The 16,381-nt window shown below is 50.0% G+C and overlaps 1 protein-coding gene across 10 annotated transcripts in view; it reads left to right on the top strand.

Moving 5' to 3' along the window:
- Nucleotides 1-6,564: 6,564 nt before the first annotated feature.
- The window catches only part of PLEKHA6 (pleckstrin homology domain containing A6), a 135,556-nt gene continuing 125,739 nt past the window's right edge, over nucleotides 6,565-16,381 (top strand). For 5 of the 10 annotated variants that reach the window (XM_032878359.1, XM_032878358.1, XM_032878361.1 and 2 more), the window contains exons 1-2: nucleotides 6,565-6,676; nucleotides 12,120-12,196. In XM_032878359.1, the coding sequence (XP_032734250.1) occupies nucleotides 6,594-6,676; nucleotides 12,120-12,196 (160 nt within the window). In that variant the 5' untranslated portion in view covers nucleotides 6,565-6,593. The remainder of the gene's footprint in view (nucleotides 6,677-12,119; nucleotides 12,197-16,381) is intronic. The other 5 variants (XM_032878373.1, XM_032878372.1, XM_032878367.1 and 2 more) reach the window with 1 other exon arrangement.

The raw sequence follows: 16,381 nt of genomic DNA, 5'->3' as shown, positions 1-16,381 counted from the left end.
CCCCTCTGCATGGGAGTGCAAGTCGCTTCCTGCTCAGACAGAACCCACCCAAACCTCAGCCCTTCTAGAACACTCGCACCATCCGCACATTCCTCCTTGGGAGGGATGTGAACACACTCCAGGCTCACTACTCCCTCTTGTCCTCCGAACTCACTAGCCTCGCGTTGCTCACTTTCCTTCGCAGATCCCTTCTCGTTACCTTGACCTTTGAGAGTTGGAGTGCCTCCGTTTTCAGGCCTTGATCTCCGCCTCCTCCCTACCTGTACTCACTTCCTTTGTGACCTCAGCCAGCCTTGTGGCTTTACTACCGTCCAATCCCGAAAAATGCCGAAAGTGCTTCCCTACTCCCGAGACACTCTCATCGTAGATATCCAGTCACCTCCTTGGCATCCCAACTTGGGTATCTCAGAGGCATCTCCAGCTTAACATGCTTGGAACTGAACTTGAGTTTCCCCACTCTTTCTCCTGCCACACCCGCTCCTCCCGCGGCCTCCTCCCGCTCAATCAATGGCAAATCCTTCCTCCAGTGGCTCAGGCCAAACACCTCAGAGTCATCCTGACTCCTCCCTTCCCCTCCCAGCCCTTTTACAGTCTCATCTACCAGCCAGTCCGTCTGCTCTGCCTTCAACAGATACCGAGGATCTCCCCCTTCCACGCTGCATCTACCCCCGAAAAACACGAACTAAGCTACCCCCGTGTCTTGCTTGGATTATTGCAATAGCCTCCTACCTGAAATCTGCTTCAACCCCGTTCCAAACAGCAGCAAGAACGATCCTCTAAAAAATGCTAAACCATGAAGATCATGGCGCCCCTCAGGCAACCCTCCAATGGTTCTCCACCTCATGGACTGTAACAGCAAAGTTCCTTACAAAGTTCCTTGAATGATGCAGCCTCCCTCACCTCCTATTCCTCATTCTCTCTCTGCTTCAGCTACACGGGCCTCTTTGTGTTTCAAACATTGCAAGAATGTTTCTGCCTCAGGGCCTTTGCACTGAATTCCTCTGCCTAGAACACATTCTCCCCAAAGCCACATGGTTGGTTCTCTCAATTCTTCCAAGTTTTTCTTCAAATGTCATTCTTCTCAGTGAGGTCTTTCTGTGTACCCTACATATGGAACATATGGGATGTCAGAGGGCAGCATCTACTGGACTCCTGCCTCCTTTACTCTCCGTTGTCCTTAGGAAATTCATCATTGCCTGAGAATCTATATATCCATTAAGCATAAATTCTATGGGACTTTGTTTTAAAATTCCTGAATCCTCTGTAGCTAGAACAGTACCTGGCCCACAGAAGGTCCCAAATATCTGTGGGGTAATTGTGGCTGAATTTAGTCGGCTGTAGGGAAACCTCAGCATCCTAAAGTCTTCTGGGTACCACCACTAGTACAGCAGTTTTCATCATAAAAACGCCCTCTCTCGGGGCGCCTGGGTGGCTCAGTGGGTTAAAGCCACTGCCTTCGGCTTGGGTCATGATCTCAGGGTCCTGGGATAGAGCCCCATATTGGGCTCTCTGCTCAGCAGGGAGCCTGCTTCCCCCTCTCTCTCTCTGCCTGCCTCTCTGCCTACTTGTGATCTCTCTCTGTCAAATAAATAAATAAAATCTTAAAAAAAAAAAAAAAAGAAAGTCAACAGGGGCAGATGACCTAGTCTGCAGGTGAACATTAACCATGACCATTAACACCAGGACGCACTAAAAACGACTCTTATTGTTATTCTTTATAGAGCAGAGGAATCTGGTGTAATCTTGTAACTAGGTAAGCCTCTCAGCCGAATATGTTGACGTGGTGAAGTCAGCGTCTTGAAACCTAGCTTTCTGTTGATCAGGTTTTCAGGAGTCCAGAGTTGTGGTCCCAGTGTTACTGTGGAATTGTCCCAACTCTGGGTTCTTCCCGGGTTTTCCAGGGTCCTCCAGGGGGAAGATGCAGGCTTTGGACGAAGTGATCAGTAAGATCTTTTCTTGATCTAAAATTGTGGTTTTCTTGGAAGAGAAGCATTCTTGTTCTTGCATCACTAAAAATGCAGCTGGTTATCTCGTTGGTTTTCCCAAAGAAACATTGTTTACACCAAAGGAACAAAAGCACAAGACACTGTGACCTTTGTGTTGGTCCGGGGCAGAAACCCAATTCAGACTGGCCAAAGCCACGAAGGGCACCTACAGGCTGAAATCCCAGGGGTGCAGATTTCAGTGAGCCGGGTCCGGGGGCTCATGGGATGGAAGGGGGTCCCGGGCTCTCTTCACCTCACGCTCTACTTTCTCTTATACTGGTTTCCCTTTCAGCCTTCTACTCGAGGATCCCAGGAGCACCAGAGTGACAGCTGCCAGCTTCAAAGCCAAGAGAAAAAGGGCTTCTACCCAAGAACTCTGGGGTCTCCTTAAAACATACATCTTCTTGATGTGGTCGGAGTCGTGTGTCCTCTCCTGAGCCAATCACTACGGCCAGGGGAACAGAAAGTCAGACTAGCGCGTCTGGGTCACAGCCCCACCCCCCTGACCCCCAACAGACCTGGGGTTGGGGTGAGGCCAGCCCATCCAACCATGTGGGCAGAGAGTAGCAGGAGGGAGGATGTCAGAAGGAAACTCAGGGAGCTATGAACAGAAGAAAGGGGATTAGATATTGGACAAGTAAAAATGGTAGACATCTATTTCAGGTCTCATTAAGTGCTGATTTTCTTATAGGTACTGTATTAATTTCCCCTAGCTGCTGTAACAAATCATAATCAGGGCAGCTTAAAACAACCCAGATCTCTTCTCTCAGAGTTCCGGAGGCCAGAAGTCCAAAATCAAGGTGTTGCCTGGCCCACACTCCCTCTGGAGGCTCTGGGGGAAAATTCCTTCTTTGCCTCTTCCAGCTTCTGGTGGCTGTGGCTATTTTTGACTTGGGGCTATATCAATTCAATCTCTCTCTCTGTGGTCACATTGCCCCCCACCCCATCTGTTTCAAAGCTCCCCAAGCCTGTCCCTTATTGAGGACACTTGTCATGGAATTTAAGCACCCACCCAAGTAATCAGGATAATCTCCCCATCTCAGGATCTTTAATTTAATTACATCTATAAAGACCTTGTTTCCAAATAAGGTCACATTCATAGATTCCAGGGGTTTGACATGGACAGCTTTTGGGGGGTTGTTTCTCAACGCACCCCCATACTAAGCCAGAAGCATAAGGATATGTAAGTGACTAAGGCCTCAAAATGGACGAGAGAATCAGAATCATTTCTAAATATGACTGATGTATTTTATCCAGGTGCTTTGTTGCCTTTTAAAGAAGTAAAATGAAAACTGCTGCAGGGAAAAACAAACAACTAAATTTTTAACCAGCCCACAAAGCATGCACGGTTTTTATCTCAACGTACTAACGCGCCTGCCCTCTTCAACACATTAACTGTCGAAACAATGGTTGTTTTTATTTGCTCTTTCTACTCCTTTTCTGCCTTATTTTTAGCTCCTTTGATAAAATATCTTTGTTTTCTTTATTTGAGAGAGAGAGCAGGAGCAGGGGGAGCAGCAGAGGGAGAGGGTGAAGCCAACCTTCCACTGAGCTGGGAGCCCAATGCGGGGCTCGATCCCAGGACTCAGAGATCATGAGCTGAGCTAAAGTCAGATGCTTAACCAGACTAAGCCACCCGGGCACCTTTAAAATGTCTTTCTTAGCAGTATTAAAACTGATCATAACTAAAAAACAAGATCTTGAATTGAAAAAGTCACTGGTGAGAATACAGCACAATTGGGAAAGTATTTTCAAAATGGATTTCTTATTTCAAATGAATGAAAAAGAAACCTTCAAAATCTCAACTGTCAGCCTTTTCTTGTCTAGGTAAAGGTTCCAAGGAACCCCAGGCTGGGTTAGAGATACATAATGCAAAAATCTCGTGAAGAAATCAACAGGAACCCCTACACCTCAAGGAAGACAGTGACAGAATACATGTTTTCAAATATATGTCATTTCACCCCTGTTTCCACCCACATTCGGCCCAAGCAGCTGCCTTTACTGGTTGCTCAGGTTGGACTGGAAGCGCACAGATTGCTGGTATTTTCCCTGGGGGCATCTTGGCAGTCATTCTGGTGGTTCAGATCCTTCCATATCACAGGGGCTGGGAGGTGGCTCTGTGCTGCATTGGCAGGACGAGTCTTACAGGTGTTTCATGAGACAGGGGAATGGAGTTGGAGGGGCGGGGCGTCTGATCCCTGATCTTTTCAGGCGCCGCAGCTCCGGAACTCAGGGGCACAGATCCTTACCTACGCGTCTTAGGCCCAGCTCTGCTTTGCTGTCCAGTGAAGCTTTCTCAGCTAGAAGCCCACTGGCCCTGAGAAGGGAGGAAAAAACTGGGTGTTAGAGGCTTCTGGTGCCCTTCCGCATCTGTAGAATGGGCTCAGCTTTCACCTGGCACCCAGGAAATCAACTTGCATATGTCGGCAGAGTGAATTCCCAGAGTTGGAGGCACGATGACATAATGGCAAGAGTTCTGGCCCGGACATTGGTGGGCAGAAACTTCTCTGCCCCCACTTGCTCAGTGACCTTAATCAGCCTCTTCTCATCGTAGCTTCTGTTTCCCATCTTTAACACAAGGATTGGACTAGATGTTCCCTGAGGCATCTTCCAGCTTCATTATCTAGGAGCTGTGTACACATTATGTCTAGTTTGAGCACTGGGATACCTGGGAAGGCTCACTGTTTCTTTTTTCCAGAAAACACTCCCTACACACACCCCGATGTGGGTGATGGCTCTATTCAGCAGACCCCCCAAATGAGGCCCAAAAGTACAGGAATATGGTTAGAGTTAAGAGTCGTTCCCAGTGAGGGGCCCCTGGGTGGCTCTGTCGGTTTAGGGACCAGACTCTCGGTTTTGACTCAGGTTGTGATCTCAGGATCGGGAGCCTGTGACTGGCTCTGCGCTCAGGGAGGGAGTGTGCTTCGGATTCTATCCCCCTCCCATCTCTCTCCTCCTCTGCTCCTCCTCCTCCTCGATTTCTCTTGAAAAATAAATAAATACATAAAATAAAATCCTTTGAAAAATTAATTAAAAAAAGAGTTGTTGCCAGCTCTGACAGCATCAGTCATTCACCAAACATAAATTAAGTGTCCCAGGTCCGTGCCAGGGCTATAAAGACAGCATAAGATGAGCTCCTGCCTTGAGCAGCACACAGCCCAAGGAAGCAAACAGATGAGTAAATCAAGGATTGCATTTCAGTGTGTTAAGTTCCACCATAGGGTTATTAATAAGGCATCATGACACATAGAGGATGGATATACAAATGTATCTGGGATACAGTCAAGCAAGCATGGCTTCCCGGAGGAGGTGACACAAGAGCAGACACAGGTGGAACAGGGATCGAATCCTGTAGAGTGCTCCCAGGAAGGAGGCTCACTCAACAGACACTTGACAGCTGCCATGCAACACATGGCTTCCTCTAAAGGCAGGTGTCTCTCTCATTTGTCTAATGGTTCCCTTGGGTCTAACACACAGATCAGAACGGTGTGCCTCTAATGGGAGCCCCACGGGCAGGTTCCTGGTAAGCTAGGGAAGCTCACTGAACCCCAGCTTTGATACGGACAGACAGCAGAACTCTGGGTCCAGCAATATCATTTTTGATATGCCAGTTTTGAATGCTTACAACCTGTATTCTATGCACAGAACAAATTCCCTCCTTTTCTACCCCCCCCCCCCCCCCCCCCCCCCTTTTCCTTTTCTGGTGCAAGTTAGGGGGAAGGGACATAAAAGCTGTTGGTTTCTGAGTGTGTTCTAAGGTTTCACTCCGATTCCCCTTAGTCATGGCAGGCTTCTTGGAGGAAGTGCTCAGAAACAAAACTAAGAACTAGCTTGACTAATGAGGCTGACATCCAGGGCCCCTCGCTGCCCACACCCGTGCGTACCACCCTTCCCGGCATCTGACCTTTGTTCCTCTGCTAACCTCCCGCCAAGTAGAACCAGCTTTGACCACTCGCCCTTTTCCGTTCGGCGGCTGGACATGTCCCCTCGGTCCGTGATTCAAAGCTCTTTCGGCCAAACTGGTTCTCCGCGCCCCGCGCCTGGGGTTGGGGACCTGCGGGGCTGCCCCGGATCCTCCCGCCGGCTGTGAATTACCTTCGGCGGCGGCGGCGGCGGCGGCGCGGCCCCGCCTCCCCTCGGCGGGCCGGCGGTTCAAGTGCAGGTTCGCAGCTGGGAGCGAGAGGCGACACCCCTCGCTCGCGCAGAGCAACCTGCTCCTTGGGCGGCTGCGGGCGGGAGAGACAGCGCTCGGCGAGGGAGCGTCGGAACCCCCCCGGCGCGCCGATTGCCAGGCGTTAAGTTGAGGAGGCGTCCGAAGCGGGCTCCCGGCGGGGAGGCGGCGGCTGGAGCGGGAGCTCGGCCCGGCCCGGCCCGGCCGGGGTTAAGTCTTGCCGCTCCCCGCTGCCCGGCTGGCGGCCCGCCGCCTTCAGTGAGAGGCCGGCGCCCGGCGGGGACCCCTCTTCTGCCTCCCCTGCCTCCTCCGCCCCCCGCCCCGCCCCGCCTGCGGGAGGGCGGACAGTGGGGGTCGCTGGGCAGGAAGCCCCCCACCCCGCGCGCGCGCGCGCGCCCGGGAGGGGCCCGGAGCAAGAGGGGCTTCTGGACGCCGAGATGGCCGATGAGATTGACTGGCTGGACTTGCCCGGCCGGTGGACCTACGGAGTTGACCGCGGTGGGAGAGTCTTCTTCATCAAGTACGTTGGGCTCTCTCGTTTTGCCATTTTATTTTTTTTTCTTTCGAGTTGTCCAACTTGGAAGGTGGCAGGGCTGGGGGCCGGCTGAGCGGTAGGGGGAAGCGGTGGCTGGAACAGCGGGCATGACTAATAAGTTTATCACCATGCCTGTTTGAATGCGTCTCCCGCCTTTTCCTCAATGGGTCAAAGTCCAGCCTCGGCTGGGGCCTGCCCTCCTCTGGAAAGGCAGGGTGCGGCGGGGCAGGTGCGGGCCTTTCCGGCTCCGCCCCCCGTCCCCCCCCCACAAGTCACAGGGGGCCACTGACCGCCCAGAAGAGGATGCATGGACCCAGTGCCCAGCGGGCCCATCCTTCCTTTCTGCCCCGTCCACTGAAAGGGCCAGGGGGCCGTTCTTTCTCTTGCCCCCTCCCCCGATTTTCCAGGGAGAACACTTGGCTGAGCGAGTGACATCACATGGGGAAACCCTGCCTCTGCCGGAACTTGGTGTTCCCAGGCCGGCAGCCCCTCTCCCTTCCTGCTTCTTTTTGGGGCTGTGGTCAAGGGGAAGGAGAAGATACCCACAGAGCATTTGGCGTTCTTTAAAGAGAGGAAGTCTTTGCTGTTCTCCGTAATATATTAGGACCGTTATATTAATTTCATAAACCAAAATGGCTCTGGCATAATCTCATTATAACAGAGTGGCCCCGCTGGTGCTATTTTGGCCTGCTCCTGCTATAGTCGTTCTTTGCCAGGATAGAAATCTCCCGATAATACAGCAAGTATAGAAGCACAGCAGTCTCAACTGTTAGCCACACCTGATGGGTTTTTTCCCTTCCTCAAGATAGCCACTCACGGAACATGAGCGCTGAAAGGAACCTTGGCTGCAACCCCCTCATTTCTCAGATGGGGAAGAGAGGTCTACGGAGATGCAGAGTCCTTGTCTGAGATCAAATCACTTGCTAATCAGAGCTCAGACTAAGCTCCGGACCCTCGGACTTTAGTGCCCTGCCTTCTCCTCCTACCCCTGACCCGCCTTTGCAGCTTCCACACCTGCTTTAGGTCCTTCTGTAATTAGCATCACCATGATCATAATTGATGCTGTAATTAGATTATCTTAGAAGTGAACTCCACGAAAGTTCTTGACCCTGGGTCAGAACTTCCCTGGTATTAAAACTGTAGTCCCTTTGGTCTGTGGTTTGAGACTTTGGAGTCCATAAAAATCACCTGAGGAATTTATGAGAAAAGGCCCATTCCCGAGCCCCACCTCTGGAGACGGCGAGTCCCACCGGGGTGGAGTGTTTCCATGAGCTCCCCGGCCCACGTGGTTAATTTGCCTCTTCTTGTCTTCCTTCCCAAACTCTCGCCGGCCTTCCAGCTTCTCTTTCTCTCCGTGAACGTTTGAGTGGTCCCTCTGTGTGTGGCACACCACTTGGCATTAGAGAGAAAACCCAGTGAGAGACGGGTTTTCCCCTGAAGGTGGTAGGGAGAAAATGCAGATAAATACTTAGGAAATAAGAAGATATCTTCTAGAGGTATTTGCATGATGGTCTAGGAACACAAGGAAGAGAGAACTAGCCTTCTCCTTTCTCCAGGGAGTGGAGGGAGGGCCTTCTGGAGGAGACCTTTGAGCTTATTCTGGAGCAGAGGACCTGGGTGAAGGGGGCCCCAAAGCAGAGGCCTGTGGGAAGGCGGGTGTCAGCGGGTGCCAGGGCACAAATTGTCTAGAACACTCTGAGGGGGTCAGTGGACATGGAGCAGGGGCTACTAGGGTGCTGCAGAAGAGGGGGCAGGGTGCATGGGAAGGGGCAGCTTTGGAGAGGCCTTGTGCATTTGGCTAAGGGCTTTGAATGTGGTCCTGCAGGTGGTGGGAATCCAGAGGGGATTTTTCAAAGAGGCTAGTTATACTTAGACCTGGAAGGGTCCCTCTGGCAGCCGGGGGCGGGGGGCAGGTGACAGTTTGAACGCAGAACACAGAGGTGGGGGGAGAAACTTGGCGTAGGGAGGCAGTCAGAGGCAACGGCCAAAGTCCATGAGAGAGCTGACGGGTTGGATTTCAGCAGTGAGGATAGACAGAGGGGATACAGAAGTCTGTAGGAGTAGAAGCGAGGGTGTTCATTTACTGCCTGAGTGTGGGAGAAGTGAGGGAAAAGGAAAAATCAAAAACGAATCTCAGAGATTTTAACTAGAGTTTGACGGAGATCAAGAATATGAGGAACAGGGGCGCCTGGGTGGCTCGGTGGATTAAGTCACTGCCTTCGGCTCAGGTCGTGATCTCAGGGTCCTGGGGTGGAGCCCCGCATAGGGCTCTCTGTTCAGCAGGGAGCCTGCTTCCTCCTCTCTCTCTCTGCCTGACTCTCTGCCTACTTGTGATCTCTCTTTCTCTGTCAAATAAATAAATAAAATCTTAAAAAAAAAAAGAATATGAGGAACAGGTTTTAGGGGGGAGTACACGTTCAGGGGAAGTATTGAACTTGAGGTCCTCGTGGGACCAGCAGGAAGTGATGTCTGACAGGCAACCTGAGGTACAGGATGTTCAAGAGAGCGGCCTGGGCTGGAGAGGGGTCACTCACTGCATAGGGATGGAACCATCCAGAAGTGTGTGACCAAGAAAACAGGGGTGCCCAGTCAGCATCAGCGTTAAAGGAAGGAATAGAGGAGGAGGGACCAGGGATCTCAGGATGGACAGCACCAGGGTCAAGGCAAGGCGTTGCCCTAGAAGGCTGAGGTTGCGGGGGGTGGGGGGGCGGGAGGGGGAGGTGAGGTTGGGAAGCCGTGTTAGGAGGAAGGAATGGCCAATACGGAAAGTCCAAATGAGCTGAAGACTGGAGAGCATCTGTTGGATTTAGGAACTGGGGAGCTCTTTAATGACCTTTAGGAAATGCGGTTTCAGGGAAGGGCTGAGGACAGAAACCAGATTGCAGAGGATGGGTGAGAAGGAGAGCAGGAAGTGGAGAAAGCTTGAAGGGATTAGTTTCCAAGAAGGATGCTGGGCCAGTAAGAAGGGGAGCCTGAGACAGGAAGGTGGAAGGGGAGGTGGCATTGAGAGGGAAGCGGGGGTTCAGACTGGAAGACACAGACCAGAGTGGGGCTAAAGGGGTGATTACCTGAGAGAGAAGTTGCAGATATGATCCTATGATGCTCAATAGGATGAGGCTCTAGAAAAGACAGGCCCTGATGCGGACTATAACCCAGGCAAAGGCCCCTTTCTCCCTTGTGCAGAAGCAAGTATTAAGGTGGGGATATGGGTACCTTTGGGGGGTTGCTGGTTGGGCATATTGAGGAAGCTCTTGCCTCATGGTTTCTATTTTTTCTTGAAGTAAGCAATATGGATTGTCCATTGAGAATGGGGGCGGGGGAGAGAAGGAGAAGCAGGGGCAGGCCTTGAGGCTGGTGGGGAAGCTTTAGAACACTCTGCAAATGGCAGCTGTCAGGGCCCCTGAAGAAGATTCCAGGAGGCCCGTAGTGCCCAGCGAAGCATGGGGACTGTGGGTTTGCAGTGACATCAGTCCTCCCAGTTTTATAGTTTCCTGTCAGCCCAAAGCTGGGGTGGAGACAGCCCAGGATTGCATCGTTCTGGGCCAGGTGCTGACAAGGGGAGAGCAGCAGCAGAACATGGGGAGGAAGGGGAAGGTGTGGTGGGGTTGTGTCCACCTCTGCAACCCTGGGATGGTCCATGATATCCAGGAGGGGTGGGGGTAGTCGTGTGGTCTGAGGGAGCAACTGGGAGAGGAGAAGAGGAATTGGGGCCCACAGGTCTCGGGATGGCTGAGACCTGTGGGCCCCACATACTTACAGTTTAGCACGGGTGGCCTTTCCCCACCCTGGGCTTCCTCTCCCACAGCCTCCCAGGGCCAAAGCCCACATCACAGGGCATCGCCGAGGGCTCTGGGGACACTAAAGCAGGACTCTGTTTCTTCTCTCCTCCTCAGAGGCCTGAGTCAGCTGGGGAATCCCCCCTTGTATGTAGCAGATGTCCAGACTTAGTGGAACAGTACTGAAATTCAGTGAAAAGAAAGCCCGTGTCCACACGAAGACCTAGACACAGAGATTCATAATTCATAGCAGCTTTATATGTAATGGTCCAAACTGAAAACCACCCGAATGTCCATGACCATGGTATAACCTATGATGGAATATTGCTCAGTAATGAAGCAGAATTAACTATGAACACATGTGGCCTCAGGAAAGGAGGAGAAAGAGGAAAGAAAGGGAGGAGAGGAAAGAAGGAGGAAGAAAAGAAAGAAAGAAGTCAGACAAAGGAATCTAGCTTGCATGATTCCATTTATATAAAGGTCTAAAACTTGAGAACACACAGACTAGTCTATAGTGACAGGAAGCAGATCAGTTGTTGCTTAGGGGAGGAATTGCAAGGGGGCACAAAGAAAAATTGGGGGAGTCACATCTTGATTTTGGTGATAGTTTCACAGGACATATGTCAAAACTTTGAATTGTACACTTTAAGTATGTGCAGTATTGTATATCTTACTTGAATAGAAATTTAGTGGAACCCTTCTTAGTGGGGTTTACTATATTAATTAAAGCATTAATGATACTTTGAAACCAGTGAGTGGAATCCTGTCCTGGGCCCAATGGCCCCACCCTAAAGCCTGGATGATACAGGTGATCTGAGAGTCCTCTCCTCCGTGACCTTGGATTGTCTGAGAAAGTCAGATGCTTCCTGCCGGGTCCCATCTGGCTCTGCAAAACTGAGTCTCACTTGGCTGGGGACATGGTGAGAAATGCTGATGGGTTCATCTGCCTTCCGACCCAGACCCAGAGGATCTGCAGTGGTGGGGAGCCCACTTTGCTGGAAGTAAGATATTAGAATCGGGGCTTCTTTACTTACTGATTGTATGATTTGAGGCAAGTTCTTTAACCTCTCTGAACCTCAGATTCATCGTCTGTAAAATTCCCAGTATGAGGGACTGTTGTGAATGAAACTGTTTGGCACTGCCGATGCTCAGGGACCTAACCTCCTCCTTTCGTATCCATTGAGAAGCTGCCCATTAAGGACCTTCCCTGTTCTCCCCAGAGACTTCACCAGTCACTTCAAATGTCCCCTCTCTAGTGAAGTCTTCATGCTGTTTCCCTTCCTTAATTTCATCCTGATTAGCGCTCCTTCCTCTGTGGTGGGATAATGCTCTCTACGCAGAGCTGTAGTAGGGATGCCATATACTTCCTGTTCCATCATTTTGCAACTATTTTTTCTGTGTCTGTTGCCCCCCACGGGTTATACATTCTTCGAGGTCAGGGTCAGAGGTTACTCATTTCCGAATCCTCAGTGTCTGCCCAGGCAATGCTTTATGAATGAATGAATGAATGAATGAATGAATGGTGGTATGGATTCTCTCATCTCAGGTGTCTGGGATTGGACAGTCAGTGTTGATGTGACTTTGGAGAGGGGTGTGCTAATCAGGAAGGCCTTCTTGTATCTGACACGTTCTTATTGGTTTTCCTTCTGCAGTGACGAGGAAAAGTCAACCAGCTGGGTGCACCCTGGCACGGAATCCCCCATCCAGAGTGGACACTCCTCCAGCCCAGGTAAGGAGCTCAGCTGTCCCTGCCTTTGCAGTCGAGGAGGAAGCCGTGGCTTGAAGCAGTGTCTCACATCCCCTGCCCTGACTTTGCTTCTGACTTTTACTTTTTCCCATGGATGGATTCAGCTTAGCATTTGGACCTCCATCTGGGGGAGGGTGTAGGAGGGTTGGTACTCAGCTTGGGGTCTTTCCAGGTTTCCAGCTCTACAATTAGTATTGTAAAGCACCTTGAGAGGTGCAGATTTGACTCTCTCGCATCCCCCTGCCCAATCAGAAAATCCCGTCCATCTTCAGAGCTCCTGACCGAGGCAGAACCCCAGCTCGTGGTGCTGTACCGTGGGACCATATGCTGTGATGGAACCGTTCTCTCTCTGTGCTGCCCAGTGGAGTCGCCATTAACCCCGTGTAGCTGCTAAGCGATTGACATGTGATTAGCGTCAGATGGAGGAACTGAGTTTTACTGAGTTTTACATTTTAATTACATTTTACATTTTAATGAGTTTAAACTTAATAGTTGCACCTGGCTAGTAGGAATTCCCTCACACTGGGGATAACATGAAAGAAGAGGAGTCAGGGCCCACATTGGTGGCTTACTATGGAGAGGACCCCACTGCTAGCCCCAGAGAACCTCACAGACCAGTGACAAAGTGGGGACATGTACAGGCAAGATTTCTGTCTAAACTGGGGAGGGAGAGACACCCAGAAGGAGAAGGGCTGGGGTGCTTCAAGTGGACAAGCAGTCATCTTCAGAATGCCACCACTCACTGCTCTCACTGGCCTTCGAGCCCTTTGCCTGACCGCACACCAGACATGTGGTTCTAGGAGTCGTGGTCATTTGTGGGGTGCTGCTGGTGCTGCTGGACACATTGGGTTAAGGTGTTGGCCTGCCCAGAGCCTCCTTTGTTTGATATTCTGGGTTGGAGTTGTTGTGTTGTTAGAGCTGGAAGGGACTTCAGGGACCCTGGAGCCCAACTCCTTTTAAAGGTAGGAAAATTGAAGAGCAGAGAGGAAGTGTCTGGCTCAAGGCCACTGAGCTAGTAAGTGAAGCCGTGTTGGGGTTAAATGCCTATGCGCTGGAGGCGGAGGGACCTGAGCTCAAATCTCGGCCCTACTTTCTATGAGTGTGGTCTTGAGCAAGGGGTTGAAATCTTCTGGGGCTTGGCTTCCTCATTCGTAAGCCAGGGATAGGATTATGAACCTCCGAAGATGATTGCGAAGGCTACCGAGAGAATCACCGCCCGTGGAGGGGACTGCTGCTGTTGCTGTCATTATTCTTATTTTTGACATGAAGCAGGGCCTCTGGACCCCAAGGCCAGGCTGCGTTCTTCTTCTGGGTTGGTGTTTTTGCTGCTGTCAGTGTTTAAAATCTAATTCCATCTATCTCACTATGACTCCAGGGAGGATCGGAAGATGAATAAGAGCCTTCAAGCCAATTATGTCATTTGCGGCTGCAGCCAACTGGTTGTCCGAGGCTGGGAAGGGGTTAAGATGCCCCTGAAGCTTGTCGGGAGGGCAGCTGCCTCCGCGGGCACTCCGCCTGGACAGGAATATAAGCTCTCTTGGTGTTGCCCAGGCAGAGAGGGCAGTGTGGAGGGAAGTTGCTGGAAAAGGCAGGGGGCATAATCCACACTGGCCTCTTTCCCAGGCACATCACAGTGGCAGGATTATTTATGATTCTCACCCAATGGGGATCCCTCTACTTGGGGAGACTGCCAACCCACGCCCTTCTGAATGGGAACGTCCTCCCACAGGGACGGAGGGGAAGAAGTAGCATTTATGGAGCAGCACAGAGGAAAGAATGTCAGCTTTGGAAGCAGGAGACCAGACTCACAGCCAGGCCCAGACACTTCCTGTGTGACCTTAAGCAAGGTGATTAACCTCTCTGGGCCTCAGTTTCCTCATCAATAAAAACGTTCAAGCTGATGCCTATTATATACCGTGCAAATTAAATGTGCTAACGGCGGTAAGATGTGTAGCTTAGAGGAAGGAAGCCCTAAGGGGTAGATGGTCTTATAGTTTCTATGGACCAGGTCCTGAGAGGGGAGGTGGGCTCCTTGGCTTTCCTACCGCATTGAAGCAACAGCATCACCAGCAACAGCAAAAAGGAAATACAGACCCTCTAAAGAGGGGTGAGTAAAATGACTGCTAGAAACTGGGCCTGCCACGCTATAGAATAGCTTTGTTTTATAAAAGCTCATACACAAGGCACATATTTGGCTGGACCAGAAAGGTAGCCGTGACTGTCAAGAGAATCCCTCCCCGCCGTTTTGCAATATATTAGCCACAGGGCTCTTGCACGCCCAAAAGGATGGATCTCCCCCAGCGCCCTGCCTGTCCCCAACTCTGACAGTGGTTTCCCTTGAGTTTCTCAGAAGACTGCCCCTCTGCTTCTGGGTGGAGGTATCCTGTTGGCCAGGGAGGCAGGATTTTTTGGGGGTGAGGATGGGTAGGACAAAAGGGTACCTAACAGAGCACTCTTTGGAGACCAGGGGCTGCTGGCACCTGTAGGGATTGCCTGGGCCCCTCCGAGCTGGGGTCAACGTCCTCAGCTGTTCGGTTCTCGCTCCCCCTGTAAGTCTGCAGTTCTCCGCTCTGAGCATTTCCATGGATCATTTTTTTCAGAGCTGCTAGTAAAAAAAGGTTTTTATAGATCAATCAGACAGAAAATCAGTACGGAAACATTGGCCTTAAATGACACATTAGACCAAAAAGGAACTTGATGGATATATTCACAACAGTCCACCTCAGACCAGCAGGACACGTGCTCTTCTGACGTGCACACGGAATGCTCTCCAGACTAGATCATATGTCAAGACACAAAACAAGTCTCAGTACATTTAAAAAGATGGAAATAATATCAACGTCTTTTCTGACCACGATGGTATGAAAGTACAGATCAATTACAAGAAGAACACCAGAAAAATCACAAATATATGGAGACTAAATAATGGATTACTGACCAACCAATGGGTCAACCAAGAAATCAAAGGAGAAATGAAAAAACACCTTGAGACAAATGAAAACAGAAATACGGCATTCCAGGGGCGCCTGGGTGGCTCAGTGGGTTAAGCCTCTGCCTTTGGCTCAGGTCATGATCTCAGGGGCCTGGAATCAAGTTCCACATCAGGCCCTCTGCTCTGCGGGGAACCTGCTTCCTCCTCTCTCTCTCTCTGTCTGCCTCTCTGCCTACTTGTGATCTGTCTGTCAAATAAATAAATAAAATCTTAAAAAAAAATGTCATTCCAAAATCCCTGGGGTGTAGCAAAAACAGCTCCAAGAGGAAAGTTTGTAGCAATATGGACGTACCTCAGGAAACAAGAAAATCTCAGATAACCAATCCAACTTTACACCTAAAGGAAATGAAAAAAGAATAACAAACGAAGCCCAAAGTTAGTAGAAGGAAGGAAGTCACAAAGCTCAGAGTGGAAACATTGAAATGGAAACTGGAAAGACAATAGAAAAGATGAACAAAATTGATAAAACTTTAGCTGGACCCACCAAGAAAAAGAAAGGGCTCCAATGAGTAAAATCAGAAATGAAAGAGAAGTTACGACTGACACCCCAGAATTACAAAGGATCATAAGATACTACAATGAATGATAATATGCTAACAAATTACACAACCTAGAAGGGAGGAATAAATTCCTAGAAACGTGCCATCTTCTAACACCAAATCACAAAGAAATAGTAAATGTGAATGCAGTGATTCCAGTAAGAAGATTAAATCAGTAATCAAAAACCTCCCAACAAAAACTGAGCACCAGATGGCTTCACTAGTAAGTTCTACCAAACATTCAATGATTTAATACCGATCTTCTCAAACTCTTCCAAGAAACTGAAGAGGAGGGATTGCTTCCAAATTCATTTTATAAGGCTAGCATTACCCTGATAACAAATCCAGACAAAGACACCATGAAAAAAGAAAACGACAGGCCAATATTCCTGATGAACATAGATGCAAAAATTCTCAACTGAATATTAGCAAACTGAATTCAACAATACATCAGTAGGATCATTTACCATGTTCAAATGATGTTTATTTTAGGGACTCCCAGAAATAAACCTAAGCATATACAGTCAATTAACTTATAACAAATGAGGCAAGAATATGCAATAGAGAAAAGATAGTCTCTTTAAATGGTGTTGGGAAAACTGGTCAGCTACATCCAGGAGAATGGAACTAGACCTC

This window comes from Lontra canadensis, unplaced genomic scaffold (assembly GCF_010015895.1).
Source record: "Lontra canadensis isolate GAN:19392208 unplaced genomic scaffold, GSC_riverotter_1.0 scaffold63, whole genome shotgun sequence".
NCBI classification, from domain to species: Eukaryota; Metazoa; Chordata; class Mammalia; order Carnivora; family Mustelidae; genus Lontra; species Lontra canadensis.
This window is presented reverse-complemented; position numbering and strand designations above follow the sequence as displayed.